The 17,950-nt window shown below is 36.4% G+C and overlaps 1 protein-coding gene across 5 annotated transcripts in view; it reads right to left on the bottom strand.

Annotated features, from left to right (window-relative positions):
* The window catches only part of Pask (PAS kinase), a 112,794-nt gene that overhangs the window by 20,651 nt on the left and 74,193 nt on the right, over nt 1-17,950 (bottom strand). For all 5 annotated transcript variants that reach the window (XR_011223788.1, XM_069309651.1, XM_069309652.1 and 2 more), the window contains exons 5-15: nt 16,625-16,812; nt 12,676-12,909; nt 11,653-11,781; nt 10,781-10,933; nt 10,289-10,420; nt 9,841-9,957; nt 9,576-9,710; nt 9,227-9,345; nt 5,913-6,069; nt 4,950-5,051; nt 539-689 (exon numbers count right to left, since the gene is read on the bottom strand). Coding sequence is in view for 4 of the 5 variants with exons in the window: in XM_069309651.1 (XP_069165752.1) it covers nt 539-689; nt 4,950-5,051; nt 5,913-6,069; nt 9,227-9,345; nt 9,576-9,710; nt 9,841-9,957; nt 10,289-10,420; nt 10,781-10,933; nt 11,653-11,781; nt 12,676-12,909; nt 16,625-16,812 (1,617 nt within the window). In the remaining variant the exon portion in view is untranslated. The remainder of the gene's footprint in view (nt 1-538; nt 690-4,949; nt 5,052-5,912; nt 6,070-9,226; nt 9,346-9,575; nt 9,711-9,840; nt 9,958-10,288; nt 10,421-10,780; nt 10,934-11,652; nt 11,782-12,675; nt 12,910-16,624; nt 16,813-17,950) is intronic.

Here is a 17,950-nt window from a genome sequence, read left to right as displayed (position 1 = left end):
TTTTTCTATTTACAGAGGCATCTGCAGGCTCTGTACAGTATCTATGTACCGTCTTACAGTTTGATATGTCAGACATAGAATTACATGTAGGATCACAAGAATAATCCAAATTCCCAGTTCACATTCGCAGTGAGAACTTGCAGTAATTGTATTTTAAACATCAGCATTCTTATGAAATAAAATTATTAAAAAGTATCCAAGATAGTACACATATCAAAAAGTTTTTTCCATAAAATAATCCATCTTGTCAATATTAAAGGCTCAAAACAAATTATTACTAGTTCCTGTTAATAAATTATATGCAAAATAAAACGTGTTCTTTCTTGAAGTCTCATTATATCTTTGCTACTTTAATCAACATCATTGCTAATACTAATTAACACTGTTACATTAATACTGGTCTTACTTTCCATCTTTACTCTCCTGGTTACCCAACAAATACACTTGTGTTCAGTAATTATTATTCACATTTTCAACAGCAGTAGTCTTCATTTACAAGACTGAAAAAGAACAGCAGTTCCACAAAAGCTTTACATACCGAGGTCAGAGCCATCTTTATGTTTCCCAACCCCAAAGAAACTGCCTTCTTCTATGGAGTCCATACGGCTCTGAGTTTTCTTTCGTTCTATAGCAGGAGTTGATGTGACTACATCTTCAGGAAGCAAATTTGGACATCCTCCACTTTGTACCTGAATTAAACAAATTAATACAAAAAATTGGATGTTAATTCTTTACAGTATATGCAGGAATATAATCTGCAGCTTTCTTCGCACTAAAAATGACAATAGAACTCATACATATATGTTGTTAAATATGACCGAAAAGGTAAGATTAATAATTCTAACACAAATTTTCTCAATATTTCTTATGTTTCTTTTCACTGTCAACAGTGAAAAGAAACATAAGAAATATTGAGAAAATTTGTGTTAGAATAATTAATCTTACCTTTTCGGTTATATTTAACGACATATGTTTACAAGAGAGACTGCTACCAAAATATACAAACATACATATATATGTGTGTGTGTGTGTGTGTGTGTGTGTGTGTGTGTGTGTAATTACCTAAGTGTAATTACCTAAGTGTAGTTACAGGATGAGAGCTACGCTCGTGGTGTCCCGTCTTCCCAGCACTCTTTGTCATATAACGCTTTGAAACTACTGACGGTCTTGGCCTCCACCACCTTCTCACTTAACTTGTTCCAACCGTCTACCACTCTATTTGCGAAGGTGAATTTTCTTATATTTCTTTGGCATCTGTGTTTAGCTAGTTTAAATCTATGACCTCTTGTTCTTGAAATTCCAGGTCTCAGGAAGTCTTCCCTGTCGATTTTATCAATTCCTGTTACTATTTTGTATGTAGTGATCATATCACCTCTTTTTCTTCTGTCTTCTAGTTTTGGCATATTTAATGCTTCTAACCTCTCCTCGTAGCTCTTGCCCTTCAGTTCTGGGAGCCACTTAGTAGCATGTCTTTGCACCTTTTCCAGTTTTTTGATGTGCTTCTTAAGATATGGGCACCACACAACAGCTGCATATTCTAGCTTTGGCCTAACAAAAGTCATGAACAATTTCTTTAGTATATCGCCATCCATGTATTTAAATGCAATTCTGAAGTTAGAAAGCATAGCATAGGCTCCTTGCACAATATTCTTTATGTGGTCCTCAGGTGATAGTTTTCTATCTAGAACCACTCCTAGATCTCTTTCTTTATCAGAATTCTTTAAAGATTTCTCACATAATATATAGGTTGTGTGGGGTCTATGTTCTCCTATTCCACATTCCATAACATGACATTTATTAACATTAAATTCCATTTGCCAAGTGGTGCTCCATATACTTATTTTGTCCAGGTCTTTTTGAAGGGCATGACAGTCATCTAAATTTCTTATCCTTCCTATTATCTTAGCATCATCAGCAAACATGTTCATATAATTCTGTATACCAACTGGTAGATCATTTATGTACACAATAAACATCACTGGTGCAAGAACTGAACCCTGTGGTACTCCACTTGTGACATTTCTCCATTCTGATACATTGCCTCTGATTACTGCCCTCATTTTTCTATCAGTCAGAAAATTTTTCATCCATGATAGAAGCTTACCTGTCACCCCTCCAATATTTTCCAGTTTCCAGAATAACCTCTTATGTGGAACTCTGTCGAAAGCCTTTTTTAGGTCCAGATAGATGCAGTCAACCCAACCATCTCTTTCCTGTAATATCTCTGTGGCTCGATCATAGAAACTGAGTAAATTCGATACACAGGATCTTCCAGATCGAAAACCATACTGTCTGTCTGATATTATATCATTTCTCTCTAGGTGTTCTACCCATTTAGTTTTGATTAGTTTTTCCAATACTTTCACTATTACACTTGTCAATGATACAGGTCTATAATTGAGGGGGTCTTCCCTGCTGCCACTTTTGTAGATTGGAACTATGTTAGCCTGTTTCCACCCGTCTGCTACGATTCCTGTACACAGGGATGCCTGAAAGATCAGGTGAAGTGGAATGCTGAGCTCAGATGCACATTCTCTCAGAACCCATGGTGAAACGCCATCTGGGCCAGCTGCTTTGTTCTTACCGAGCTCCTTGAGCATTTTTTCCACTTCGTCTCTAGACACCTCTATGTGTTCTATGTTGTTCTCTGGAATTCTTATTGTATCTGGTTCCCTAAAGATTTCATTTTGTACAAACACACTTTGGAACTTTTCGTTTAGTGTTTCACACATTTCCTTTTCATCTTCCGTGAATCTATTTCCCATTTTCAACCTCTGAATATTATCCTTTACCTGCAATTTGTTGTTTATGAATTTATAGAATAGACCTGGTTCTGTTTTACATTTGTCCGCAATCCCTTTTTCAAAATTTCTTTCTGCCTCTCTCCTCACTGCCGTGTAGTTGTTTCTCGCATCTTTGTATCGCTGGTATGTTTGGGGGTTCGGCCTCTTCCTGTATTGATTCCATTTTTGTGTCTTTCGGTCTCTAGCCCTCTCGCAATTTCTATTGAACCAATCCTGTTTCCTAGTTCTGCATCTCTGTTTTGGTATAAATTTTTTTGTGCCTTTATCATATATTTCACAAAACTTGCCATACATCTCATTCACTTCCTTGCCTAGCATCAAGTCTGTCCAATTATACTCACTAAAAAAATTTCTAAGGTCACCATAATGTCCTCTCCTGAAGTCTGGTTTTTCAACTGCTTCAACCTCCTTATTTTCTTCCAGCTTATAACGCATTGCATACTTTATTCCCAAAAAGACATGGTCACTTTTACCCAAGGGAGGAAGGTACTGAATGTCAAATATCTCTTCCTCCTTCCTGGTAAATATCAAATCTAGCATGGAGGGAACGTCCCCTTCCCTCATCCTCGTAGCTTGTTTAACATGTTGATACAAGAATGTTTCCAGGATGAGGTCTACAAATTTACAGGTCCAAAAATCTTCTGTTTTAGCTTCATATGCTTCCCAGTCTATGGATTTCAAGTTGAAGTCACCGACTATCAACAGTCGTGATCTATCGTTATCCGCTCTCGCTATAATCTCTCTCATTATTGTTATAAGACCTTCACGTTTACTATCTAGCTCCTCCTTTGACCATGTGCTGCTTGGCGGTGGACTATATGCATTTATCATCATTAGTTTATCATCCTCATAGCAGATCTCTAGTGCTATTATGTCAACTTCTTGTGGATTGGCAGTCATTATTTCCTTCACCTTTAGGTGTTCTTTTACCAGCACAGCAACGCCACCGCCTTTCCTAATTTTTCTGTCCCGTCTCCAAATTGAGTAGCCCCTCGGGAATATGACCTCATTTAAAATTACATCTTCAAGTTTTGTCTCCGTGAGTGCAACAATGTCTGGTGTCTGCAGCTGTATTACATCACTTAACTCCAGTATCTTCGATCTCACTCCATCTATGTTGGTGTATGCAATCTTCAGGAACTTGTTCCCCCTCTCCTTATTCTTCACTCCCCCTCTCTCTATTGATTTTGTTGGTTTGCCTTTATGTACCACTTTACTGGTTTGCCTACCCCTATCACTTTGTAGAAAAAAGAATTTATTTCTTCTTCATTCCTGCTCTCATTTAAATGTTTTGCCTCGGCGTGTGTGTGTGTGTGTGTGTGTGTGTGTGTGTATATATATATATATATATATATATATATATATATATATATATATATATATATATATATATATATATATATACATATATATATATATACATATATATATATATACATATATACATATATACATATATACATATATATATATATATATATATATATATATATATATATATATATATATATATATATATATATATATATATATATATATATACTTCAAATATATATATATTTGAAGTATAAATATATAAATATATATATATATATATATATATATATATATATATATATATATATATATATGTATGTATGTATGTATGACAGTGTCAGACCACGGAGGGAGAATTGAAACGGGAACTTCCTTAAGTACTTTCCTAATTAATACATCTTCAGAAGGAATGTTTATTTTTAGCACAAATAAACTTCTCATCAATAATAATCTTACATTATTCTAATGTCTAATGAAATGACTAATGTAAAAAGTGTCTAATTAAAATATTCATGCCAAAGATCAGAGCTAAATACTATAATAGATGTGAATAAATTCTGTGAATGTTAAAATATTGATGAGATCCTTGAGAAGACCTGAACATTGAAGATGTTAGCAAGATGAGCCTGAATATCAACGATCGTTAATGATAAACAATCTCACGATCAACGTGAGATTGTTGAGCGGTACGTGAAGATTAAAGATAAGTCAGAACACAGTAACAAAAACTGCATAAAGCGACAAATATTAAATATCAGAAAATTATGTTCTTGAAATTCATTATAATATTACCATAATGTAATTTGAAGTACCTAATTTCCTTCTTACCTTGGGAAAACTTGCATTGGAAGTATTGCTATGATCATGACTTGGCCTCAGCTTACTTGGACTTGAGTGTATGCTTGGAGAGCTCGATTGGTTTGTGTTAGCCTGCAAGTTAAATTATAAGTTACCAAATTGACAGTATGAACTTGCTCATCAGTACGAGTTCTGTTGAAACTTTAATAACTACTACAAAATAAGCACTAATCCAATTAGTGCTTATTTTGATGACTAATGATGCACTAAATATCGCCTCCAGTTGAAATTTGTGTAGAGCTATCTTCACTTAAGCCACATTAATTCCAGTATCATAACAGGATACCTGTATAGCCTCCAAGACATAGAGCACAAAGTCTACTACAGTATTTATTAATTACATTATGTATATATTTCATCACAAAATGTATCTATAAAAACATCAGCTTCCAAAAAATGTACACTAAATAAGATTTTTATGTAACCCACAAAATAAGAGGCAAACTACAGATAGTAATAAACTACTTAATGAAGCTGAAGACAAGGTACAAAAAATTAACCAAGATTCATAAGACATTCCAAGGAAACAGAAATAAGAAGACACAGAAACAGTCGAGGCAGTGGTGCACAGAGACAAACAGAATAGGTCTAAGGGGCCCAAAAATATAATATACAACACTTATGGTCAAGAGAGGAATGGAGGCACCTTGAAATTGACAGTTTAGAAACTATACAAAAAATAAAACAGAGTAGCAGCATGTCATCAGACAAAGACGAGATGGAAATGATCTCACAGTGGCAAGAAGTTAAATAGAAGGTTCCATGAACTCTCCAAGATCAAAGTAAGAGTAAGTAAAAAACCAACTGATTGAACTGGACATGATTAAGGCTCTATGTAGAAGACCAAATACAGTATTACCATGGCTACAAACGTCCGAGTGGTGATGGAGGAAGACGGATATTTCTGAAAATATTATATTATTCAATACATACCTGTTGACTAACGTTGAGAACATTCATCGAGTTTGTAATATCCCTCATTGCCTTGCCTGTCTGTATAATATTCTGACTGTTCTCAGCATTGCCTGTACTATTTCCTGTTGAATTGAATGTGTTGAGTGTTGTGGTATAGAGGGAACCCTGGAGCTTACTGAAAAGGATGCAAAGATAAAGACAAAATTAATCTAGACGTTTTTATTACAGTGGACACAAAAACCCCAGCTCTGTATGGCAGCACATGCTCTATCACAATACTGTACAGTATAATGAAAATCTTAAAAATATAAATCACCCTCACCTCCCGCCTACATCACTCGCTCTATACACATTTAGTGCGTCATGGATATACATGTGTATATATTCACATATACACTTCAAGTATATATGCATATACACATGTACTATATCATAGTTAATTTTATATATATTTATACATTTATCCACCTGGTTCCATCTCCCTTCTCCCAAAGCTTATTTTTTTTTTTGAGATTAAACCTCATTAGCTATTTATATGCCTTTGTTGGAGAGATTAATCCAATCTATTATAAAACCAAAATATAATTTAATCTAATTTTCACAGAGGGACAAGATTCCCCTCACTGTGGATTCAATACTTATATCTATCAGGAAATCTAAATTTCCTTAGCCAACAAAACTGTAACCTGACTAGTGTACACTAAATAAACCTCATACACAAGGGATGAAAAACCGCTAAGGCACCTACGAATCAAACAAACTTAGTAAGGCAGAGTAGCCAAACATTCACCGACAGTGAAGATTAAGAAGAAGTGTAATTCTTAGTGTATGGGAGCCCAAAACCAAGATCTAGGACTGGGGACAAATTTGAAGGAACTAAAAAGGGAGTGGTACAAATTTGAGAAGACATGACAATGTCTTCGGAAAAGATATGGTAATGGCAAATAGCTTGAGAAAATATATCCAAGGGATTTTCTTTTGAAGGAAAACCATTTAGTGTTGCAGCAGATAGATATAATGAGTGTCACACAATGACTGATACATCACACCATGATGCAAATGTTAAAACCAAGCAACACCCCTGCACTGAGGAACCAGCTTCAAGCAAATAAACCCTACCATAACAAAGCTTAGCAGCAGCAAGTGTAGCTTTGATCCAGCGGTAAGTTTGCTGAAACAACAACGGGTCTTTGCATAACTTCTACCATTTGCTTACAGGGGGTGGGTGTTGAGGGTTGATGGTTATTCCCCTATATTATAGTAAGCAGATGCTCTCAGAGGTGGCTTGAGTTAGACTAGCCAATGTCTTCCCAACTTGTTACACCAATAATAACGACCTCCATCATGATGAAAATACAAATTGAGAGCCTGGAGGCTCTCAAATAACCTGTGAGTACTGCTGAAGTATTCAAGAGGGGGAGGGGGGTCTTAGCTCAGGAAAGTCATTAATATACCTTATACAATGATTTTCATTACCATATGAATTGTTCATTTTTGTTAATAAAGATCTTGTAAAGCAATGGTCTTCATTCAGTTCGGCTTGACCAACACTACCTTTTTTCTTTCTGGTGCAATTCAACCTGTCTACAGTATTTTCATTGCCGGAGGCATATTGTTCAACTGCATTTGGAAATCCAGTTATTAAGGTTACCGTATTTCCTGGTGTATAAGATGCGCTTTTTTTTTTATTTTTAAATGTCTAAAAATAATTGACCCGAGTCTAATGCGGCCACATTATGGATGTTAGACTGAGCACCATAGGCTAGGGAGCCAGACGAGCATACTGGGTAAGTTTGCTAGGCAAAAAAATCGTTGCTAATAATAAAATATTGAAAACAAGTGATATTAAATTGTGTTACTAAATCCTCTTCAGGTATGATGGATGGATGGATGAATGAATGAATGGCTGGCTGGATGGCTTGTGGGTGGGCAGGGCATGTGGATTGAGTGGTTGCCAACTGGCAGGTGGGAGGGTGGGTAGGCGGGCAGGCAGGCAGGGTGTGTGGGCAAGCATAGAGGTGGCTAACCTTGAGCAGGAAGGCAGTTAGCAGATGGGAGGGCAGGATGAGGTGGGTGGGTCGATCGGTGGCTGACTGGCAGGGTGGATGGGTGGGCAGGCTCGGGTCTTGGTTCAGGCAGGCAAGGTTTGACCGGCAGGGTAGCAGGCAGACTGGCTGTGGTCAGTCCTGATTCACCCCTCAGCTCCCACATCCCAGCTACATCCTAACCTTCCTTCCCCCCCCCCATCTCCACACCAGCCCCTCCCATAAATATTCCCCACCCCTCAAGCTGTGTCTAGACGATTGGTATGAGATTAATGCAGATGGTGGCCTTGGTGTTCTGTAAACAACAGACTCTTGTTGTTTACAAACTGTGACTGCTACCATACCTGTACTCACCTAATTGTGCTTGCGGGGGTTGAGCTTTGGCTCTTTGTTCCCGCCTCTCAACTGTCAATCAACTGGTGTACAGATTCCTGAACCTACTGGGCTCTATCATATCTACATTTGAAACTGTGTATGGAGTCAGCCTCCACCACATCACTTCCTAGTGCATTCTATTTATTAACTACTCTGACACTGAAAAAAAAATTTCTAACGTCTCTATGGCTCATCTGGGTACTAAGTTTCCACCTGTGTCCCCTTGTTCGTGTCCCACCCATGCTGAAGAGTTTGTCTTTGTTCCCTGTTGTTTGTTGTTCCCTGTCAATTCCCCTGAGAATTTTGTAGGTGGTTATCATGTCTCCCCTTACTCTTCTGTTTTCCAGGGATGTGAGGTTCAGCTCCTTTAGCCTTTCCAACCTGTGAATGCCTAACTGCCTTTGACTGACTTGTGCCTGAATGCATGCCTGACTGTAACTTGACCATGGCTGCCGGTAACTGGTTGCGACTGTGACTAGATCTGACTACATACATGCTGCATAACAGGAGCAGTGAAATCTGTGAAGGGATAATGATGCGCCACCACCAGGTGTGCCACCCTGGTGGCTTGTCGAGGTAACAAGAAAATACAAGTTTCATATCCTGTATAGCAATACCTTTTGCCCAAAATATAAACAACTATATAGCTGATCTTAGAGGGACTAAGAGTTGAGGTACAAGAACTACTTTAAAATCTCTTTCGATGAATGCAAGATGAAACATACTAAAATTGTTTTTTCCCACAAAATATCCTTATAAAATAGGGGTGCATCCCATGTGATGGTGCGTCTTAGACGCCGGCAAATACGGTACATTTAAGCTAGATTCCATTGCAGGGAGAGAAGAAAATAGAAAAAAAAAAATAACAGGGCTGACAAAACTGGGTTTTACTAGGACTAAAACAAGCCTCACCTGTCTGTAGTAACATTGCTGTGGTCAGGTGTTGTTATGGAAGAAGGCTCAGAAATAAAAATGGTCACATCCTTGTCTGGCAGACTCTTCTTCACCTGGGAATTGTTAACACCGACACTCTGCAGGCAAGAGATACAATTCCAACAAAAATTAAGTTTATTATTATGTATGAGCTACAAGACGAAGTTAAAAACTAAATACATAAAAAATGAACACGTGATAAAGTAAAAATTTATTTAGCAACCATTTTTGAAGACTATGGATAATGCTCATTATTAAGCTAACAATAGAGTGACAACACTAAACACTGTACTGTAGAGCTTACATAACCAAGCTCTTTACACATTACTTTGCTATTTTCCTTTTGGTTCTCCTCTTCATTATCACTGATGGTCGAATCCGAGTCAGAGTCAAAGGACGGACTGTTCAGTTTCCGAATTAAGGCGACATCATCAACAAAAGTTGGTATGAGACTGGTGATGTCCTGAAATGGTAGCAATTTAAACTATTAATTGTTTTTTTTTTATAAAATACACACATACTGTACATGAAATATTCACTAAACACAAAAAAATATTACATTTACTTATCTTAAGGTGAATATTGCCGCTTACCTTTCCTTCGAGTTCGTTCTTGCCATACCCAAACAAAAGTCTTGTGAAATTATAATTATAATCAATAATCTTGCCAGAATCATCCAGCATCACTAAGCCACTGATGTTTGAGAAAACCTAGAAAAAAAAAGACATCATATTCTAAATTTGTTTCAATATTTACAAGCAAAATAACAGGATATACAGTGGACTCTCACTAGTCACAGCTCTAATATTTGTAAAATTCACAATTCATATGGAAGGTATTTTATAGAAAAAATCTGTACACACTAAGGTTGGTATTTGAGAATTTTTTTGTTTCATCGAGATTAAAACCTTAGAGCAGGTATTGGAACCAATTACAAGTAGGTTACCCAGCACCGTATTTTCACTAGAAAAAAAAATGCAAATGTTTAATAACAGGATGAATTCATGCAAATGAAAGTGGGGAAAACAATATATGCCTTACCCAAATTTCAAGATCAAAAATTATTTTCTTTACAACTTCATCAGTCTGTGCCTTATTATAAGAGAAGTGTGCACACAGAGGGAATGTTGCACAGTCAACCGTCTGTCCTGTACACTGTTGCTTCTCAATATCCTGGGTGTGGAAGCAAAGATAAACAAATACAGATACAGTTTAAGACATTTTCAGCATTAGCTTAAATTCAAATAGTTAGTCAAGAGTCACTGCTACTGATAACAATACTGGCTGTACACAATTTCATTACTGACAAATATTTCCAAAGAATGTAAATTCCATTTTAACAGAAAAAGCATGGTGATGAATACTTTAAATTATGACAATTTTTAGTTAAAAAAGTGACAAAATATATATAGTATATACACAAGAAAATGGCTGAAACACTTATCGATCTAATAATTACATTTAGTATATTAATTAACTTCATAGGAGAAATCTGGAGAATAACAGAAAATAGTAAAACAGTATTCAATATACCTTTGTTATTTCCCGAGGAGATTTGGGCACCTCCAGTGCTGGAATGAGTTCTCGAACATTAAATTTGTTGAGTTCATCATTTTCTGCATACCCAAATAATGTACTAAAGGAAGAATCATGCTTAAGAATGCGACCAGTCACGTCTACCGAAGCCTAAAAAGTAAATAATCATAATCAGCATAATACAAACGCAGAATATTTTGTAACTGTCAATGTTATACTTGCTGTTGCAATAATGACAGGATTTTTCAAACATAATTCTACAATACTAAAATAATTTTAAAATGCTACTAAAATATTCTAGTACATATTCCCACCCCCAAACCTCGTATCTATGTGAACTTCCTATAGCCGACACCTTGTTTCCTGGAGATCTGTACCAGTGAGCCAGATGTTGCAGCAGCTAATACACAACTATTAATTCTTTTTCAAAGGAAAAATAAAATAATTCCAGTTTTACTTTACAATAAAAGAACCTACTCTATGATATTAAGTTATTCACCCACCAACCCAATCCCCAGTACTGAATGTTTGCATAATTTCAAATTTGCAGGCGATGAGTCACAATAACGTGGCTGAAGAATGTTGACCAGACTACACGCTAGAAAGTGAAGGGACGGCAACGTTTCGGTCCGTCCTGGACCATCCTCAAGTCGATTGTGCACAATCGACATGCCATGTAACTACAATGGTAAATTTCAAAAGTTGCAATACTTTGTACCCCTAAATTATTAACATTTTCAAGCTGATATGATGAGGCATATGAAATACTGCATAAATGGGCAGTGAAAGAACAGAAATGAATATGAGAAAACCATAAATTATTTATACTGGAAATACCTAATTGTCAAGTTTACTGCAATGATTCCTACCTTAGCTACAGTTATATCCACTGGCTCCAAAATTGCAATCCACCTCTGATCTTCATCTTCCTCATGTGGAAGACCTTTCAGCCAGAGTGAACAGGGAAGCGTGCCATTGTCGAAGGTGTCAACATTAACCTTTGGAGAAAAACATTACAGTTATACACTATCTAACTTCACAGGCAACTTTATACTACTTAAACTAGAAAGCTATAAACATTTATAGTAAATTCATTACTATCTTTAAAGAGGTTGGGAGCTTTCAGCCCAGAGGTAAAAAAAAATGAAAGTAAATACTGTATATTGAAATGTAATTCAAAATAAACAATACAAAATATAACTTTTCTATTACACTATTCACATTATGGGACTTGTCACACAGTCAGTTCACAGCTCAAAGGTTTTCAGTTCGTTTTCCATGACAGGACAGAAATGTTTGGGAATATTTCCTTTCACCTGATGTGTTTGTTCAATTAACAGTAAATAAGCACCTGGGAGTCAGCCAATTGTTGTGGGCTGCATCCTGGGGAAGGTCAGTAGTTGGTCTAGTGTATATCGTAAGGTCTAATGACTTTTTCTGTTCTTGATAATTGAAAACCACATGCACCACCACACTCCAGCATTCATACTAAAGATAGAAGCCCAATGCTTCAAGACACAGCATACACATTTCTGACCAACAATCTTGTTTGTTAGCTAGAAAACACACAAATCAAACTAAAACTAACATTGACAATCAAGAAAATATTCTCTGGGATACCTTATGTTTGTACATGTTTCCCAAGATAACAAATAACTAAAAGTTTAAGCCCCTTACACCATAAATATTACAGTAAAATAAAAACCTTTCTTGTATCTTACCAAATTTTTCAGTAGCTTGATAAGTTTTAAACTCTAATCCTATCTTTACCATTATTTCTTGATAGCTTTTATACATTAGGAATATACAGTACACAAGAAAAAATTTAGAAAAATAAATAAAAATAAAACACAAGATGGGGAATGCCAGTTGTGCAGAAGATATCCACTTACCACTTTACCACTGAAGAGCACCATCCCTTGATTATCTAGTATGTCAGGGTCAGGCAAGGTATGAATGGAAGTCTCCGTGCTGTCTGTTTCTGCAGGGGGACATGGACTGGCAAGCGAACCAAGCTTCTGTTTAGTGCTGGGATTTGCAATGAAGTCCGTCAATTTCATTTTACCACACAATTCGTCCTCTGAGTGACCAAGAAGCAATGATGACATATCATTTGCTGTCAAGATCTGAAACAAAAGAGGTCAAATAAGAAGACGCTCATTTATTACGGAACAATAAACTTAGTAGAGTATGAAGAAGACCAATCACAGATCATAACCTGTAACATTCATCATTCACATGCAAATTTGTAAGAAAAATGATCAAAAGTGCCCTTTCAGAAAGAAAAAGCTGCGAGATAAAATGGGTTACTTACACTTTTAAAGTGAAGTGGAATAGTGTGGATAATGAGGCATATAATAATGTTAGCAATACAAATAATAATAATTAAAATTATAATAAAGGCACGAGTCTGGTATTCACCAGGACACTGGTTCAAATCCCTTTACTGCTCTTACTCATTTTCTCATTGATAATTCACGCTACTGTGCTTTTGTTCTGAATAATAATATAAATAACAAAGGAAGTAAAAGTCCAGGTCAACCTGCGATGGAATGGGGTAAAACAAATCTTTAATATCACTTTGTTTCTGCAGATGATCCATCAGAAAAACTGTACCACCTCTTTATAAAACTATTTTGTGTTGAACACACGAGTCTTTATGAATATATTTTGAATACCCAAGTTTACTTTTTCTTTTTATACATTATATTGTACATCACTTTTTTGGGAATATATAGATATTAAATATAACTACTGTACCTTCTTGTTCTTTTCTAATCAATATTTTGATTGACACATTTGCACACAGTATTTCAAATTACTCTAAAATCATTTGTGTTTTCTCAATTTAACAATAATTTTCAAAATGCTTCCTTGGGTGCCTACACTTCAAACAACATTCTAATATTTGCCAAATAAATTTATAATCTATACAGTTCATTATTTCTACACTACTAAACCTTTAGAGCACACATCACAAAGTTGCTCCACATGCCTCCAAAACTGTCCACTCACAAAAAATCCTCTCCCACCTTGATATTCACATTTCACTCTCATTGTTTAACATTTTTATTAATAGCTCTTGCTGTTTTCCTCTAATATCGTGATCATGCAGCAAAGCTATGTACACTCCTAGGACCTCAGGAGGACTTACAATATGAGTGGGAGGGAGGAAACAATAGTACTAAGCATCTGTCATACAATAGGTGCAAAGAGTGAAGATGCATCATGGTGCATGCAGAGACCAGGTTATCTCTAACTTTCTAGTCAACTAATATCTTTGCTTTGGGAAATGCTAGGCTAATTAATACAACCCTACCACACCCAGCCTGCAGATGGGAGTAGTACTCCATCTAGGCGTGCACATGACAGGTGCACATGACCTGCTAGTAACACTAAAAAAGAAAATGACAGGTACTATACAAAAAGAAATTTTTTTGTGTCGCATTCTCCGTCAAGAAGATGGCAAATATAGTCTAGGACAGAGAATGCAGGAGATGATTAGCCCTAGAATGTAGGTGCTCTGAAAGAAGGTACAGTATTTGTGCAAGTAATACTAAAAGCATCATTAGAAAAAGGTAATGCAATTGATTTCCAATTATCTAGATGAACTGCAGCTGAACACGAACAGTCATGTTTGGAGGCCACAATTGTTTCATATTTTTTGTTTTTTGTTTACAGGATAGAGACACTCTTATACACGTTATACTGTAGTTCAAATAAAATTAATAATAAATCTTTAATACAGTATATACAAACAAAAAATAAGATTGACAACATTTTTGCTTGAATAACTTTATTTTCCACTTAATTATATTAATACTAAATACTACATGTACTGAAATTTGATAGTAATGTACTATATGGCAGGTGAACAATGTATTTCTCACAACAATTATTTATATATTGCTTAATAATTAGTAATTTTTATTGCAGTCTTCCAATGTTTTAAGTTTATTGCTGGTGCAAATACAGTTTAGTATAATTCTATGCTCTTGGATTAGCATTAGAATAAACCAGAGACCATAATGAGCTCAGATGTCATCTATTCCATCTAGAAATCAGATAATTTGGCTCCAGCTACTTGGGAGTTCACTATACATTATAGTAATGTATTAACCTTAGAAGGCACTCATGGTCACCGCATTCTTAGGTCTTCACTCTGCCTCTTCAAGCAGATCAATATTTTGTTGGGAAAATAATTACTGTACACTACAACATTTATAAATACAGTACTGTATTATCTAAATCTCCTTTATTGTGAACATTTCCCATTCATATATGTGAGAATACTGAATATGCACAATACAGTATTTGGATTAACTGGTACCTTCGGTTGTCTGGGTATTGGAAGTTTTGGATATTAATAAGAAAACATAATCAGACAAATTTGTGGGATATTTTTAGATTTTGCTACGTAAAATACTGTACTTTAATTTAAGAGATGTGCTTTTTTTTTATTATTATTTTCTACCACAGACATGGCCACACATTTACAATGCTAACCAGCATATATACATTTTCTTCTGTCCTCCATGGACAGGGTTAGAGATGTGTTAAACATATAGTTCAGGGGTTAATTGAACAATTGACCACAGAAGGTGATTCGGTGCTTTTAAAATGCTAAGCTAACCTACATACGTAAGTACATAGATACACAGATTTACGTATGCCCTACATAAAGTGTTCGATGTGTCTTTTATATAGTGTCATTAATGTGCATTTACAAAGGCCAAGAGATGTGCTAAAAATACATGTATGACTGTTTTAATTGGAATGCACCATGTGTGTGTACTCACCTAGTTGTGCTTGAGCTCTGGCTCTTTGGTTCCAAAAAATGTATGCATGTATGTATGAATGTATGTACACTGTATGTATGTATGTGAAAGCCATAAAACCTTCACAAAAGCAGCTACAAGTGTCAAGTTCCAATTATATGCTACAAAATATAGTTACTAACAAAACAGAACACGAATTGCTCGAGGCTCACCTTTAGGGCATTATAGGTTAAAACAAAATAAACACAAACAGAGAAGTACAGGGCTACAATATACTGGATTCATGTTGTTCTGGGATAAGAAGCACAGCATTAGTGCAATTAGTTCTCAAACACGTTCATGGTGCTGTAATTGAATCTAATTTTATGTAACTAGTTTTAAATAGCTCCCTCACCCATTACACCTGAAGCACTTGAGTAAGGTTTATCATGAAAGCTTTAAATATATGTTGAGACATGTATCCCAAGTGCTTTGTTTGTAATGTTAAAGGCAGCCCTCCCAATACTGCCGAACAGTGTGGAGGAATTACTCGTGAAGATACATTACCTGAGTCACGATCCTGTTTCAGCAGGCAATAAGCATGAAGTACAAAAAGACAACATTCAGTCCTTGCAAAGAATTAGCATCACTTGTGGCACATGAATAAGCAATAAAACTTGAAGATTTAGTTTTTCCTTGGGGAATCAATCTTGGTTCACTCCAGAAACTTCACAATTACTCATGAGTTTTGATGGAGTTTTTTTTTTTTTTTTAGCAAAAGGCATTCATTATGCATGGCTGAAGGAAAACACTTGACATTAGTAACCCATGGGATGTTACGCAGGCAAGGGTGCTGCTCCTTCCATTTTTGCCGGGATGATGCTATCCCACTCCAAAAGGTAATGGCATAAATTTTGAACTGTAGCACAAAACTAATAATTTCCAAAATATACAATGCTGCAAACAAGCAGTTAATTTTGAAGGAATTAAAAAAATAAAGGTAAGAAAACATCCAGCTGAAAAGATGCTTAGCTGATATCATAAACAACACTCACAATGGCAGGCTCTTTCCTTTTATACCTACCCTTGAGGAGGAATCAAGAGTAAGGACAGCTTTGTTTGGATTGACGATGGTTGTTGGGAAAACAACTCCACAGTTCCCACCACCCACAAAGTTACGGAATAACCAATGGCCACAGGGGATGTTTTCAGAGGTGCCAAATGACCCCTTGGACAGCCCCGGAGAGAAGCTGAAGCTGTAGAGACCATTGCCTGCGAAATCAAGTCATGTATTAGCATACTGAAAAGGAACTTCCCTTGTACATATTGGAAGCTGTCAAACTTAAGACAATAGTTTGGAATGTAAACAATAACTTGTACAAAACATTTAATATAGCCCATGTTAGACCGTTCCTAAATATCCAGCATAAGCATGGAATCAGTACACTGTACTGGACTTTTATGTTTTTCCTACAAGAAGTGTTGATTAGCTGCTGGTGCTGCATAATTTAGTACTGGTCTAACATATGCTGTATAAATGTCATTATTTAGGTGCCTTCTTATGTTTGAAGGAAAGATGGGGTTGGGAGGGTTCTCTTGAGGCTATCTTGAGATGATTTCGGGACTTGGTGTCCCCCCCCCGGCCCGGTCCTCAACCAGGCCTTCACCCCCAGGAAGCAGCCTGTAGCAGCTGTCTAACTCCCAGGTACCTATTTACTGCTAGGTAACAGGGGCATCAGGGTGAAAAACATTTTGCCCATTTGTCTCCGCCTCCACAGGGGATCGAACCCGGAACCTCACGATTACGAATCCGAAGCGCTGTTTACCCAGCTGTCAGGCGTCCAGGCGGGTTGTTGAGATAAAGATTATGATACAGATATAGAGAGGGTGGTGGTCAGGTTTGATGGGTTGGAGATTTATTTACTGCTGGAGGAATTACTGGAGAAGAATGCTGGAGGAGGAATAGGTGGTGGAAGATGACGACAAGAGGCATACTTTACGATGGTTCTGAGGATCAACATCTTTGCAGCCTGCAGAGATGCCGATCTCTTCCCACTCTACTTTCTCCCTCTCACCCATATTCAGTTACTCCAAGAGTCCTTCACTTGTACTCTATGCTACTATGTAATTATTGTACATTATCCTCTTATCTTATCCTTATCTTTATCTTTGCTACTACACAGTGTCCCCCCCCCTGTGTACAGCTATTAATACTTCTACTAGCACCCACTCTCTCTCTCTGCTACAATAACTGAACATATTTTTACAAAACTTCACATACAGTTTAAAACTGGACAGCACTACATTGCTATTTGTCATATCTGAAATACAGGAAAACCATAGCAAAATGAATCAAATAAATGTGAATTTGCTGTTATGGCTGAATATAAATGGCATGCACTCACTAAAA

Source organism: Procambarus clarkii, chromosome 65 (assembly GCF_040958095.1).
Source record: "Procambarus clarkii isolate CNS0578487 chromosome 65, FALCON_Pclarkii_2.0, whole genome shotgun sequence".
NCBI lineage: Eukaryota > Metazoa > Arthropoda > Malacostraca > Decapoda > Cambaridae > Procambarus > Procambarus clarkii.
This window is presented reverse-complemented; position numbering and strand designations above follow the sequence as displayed.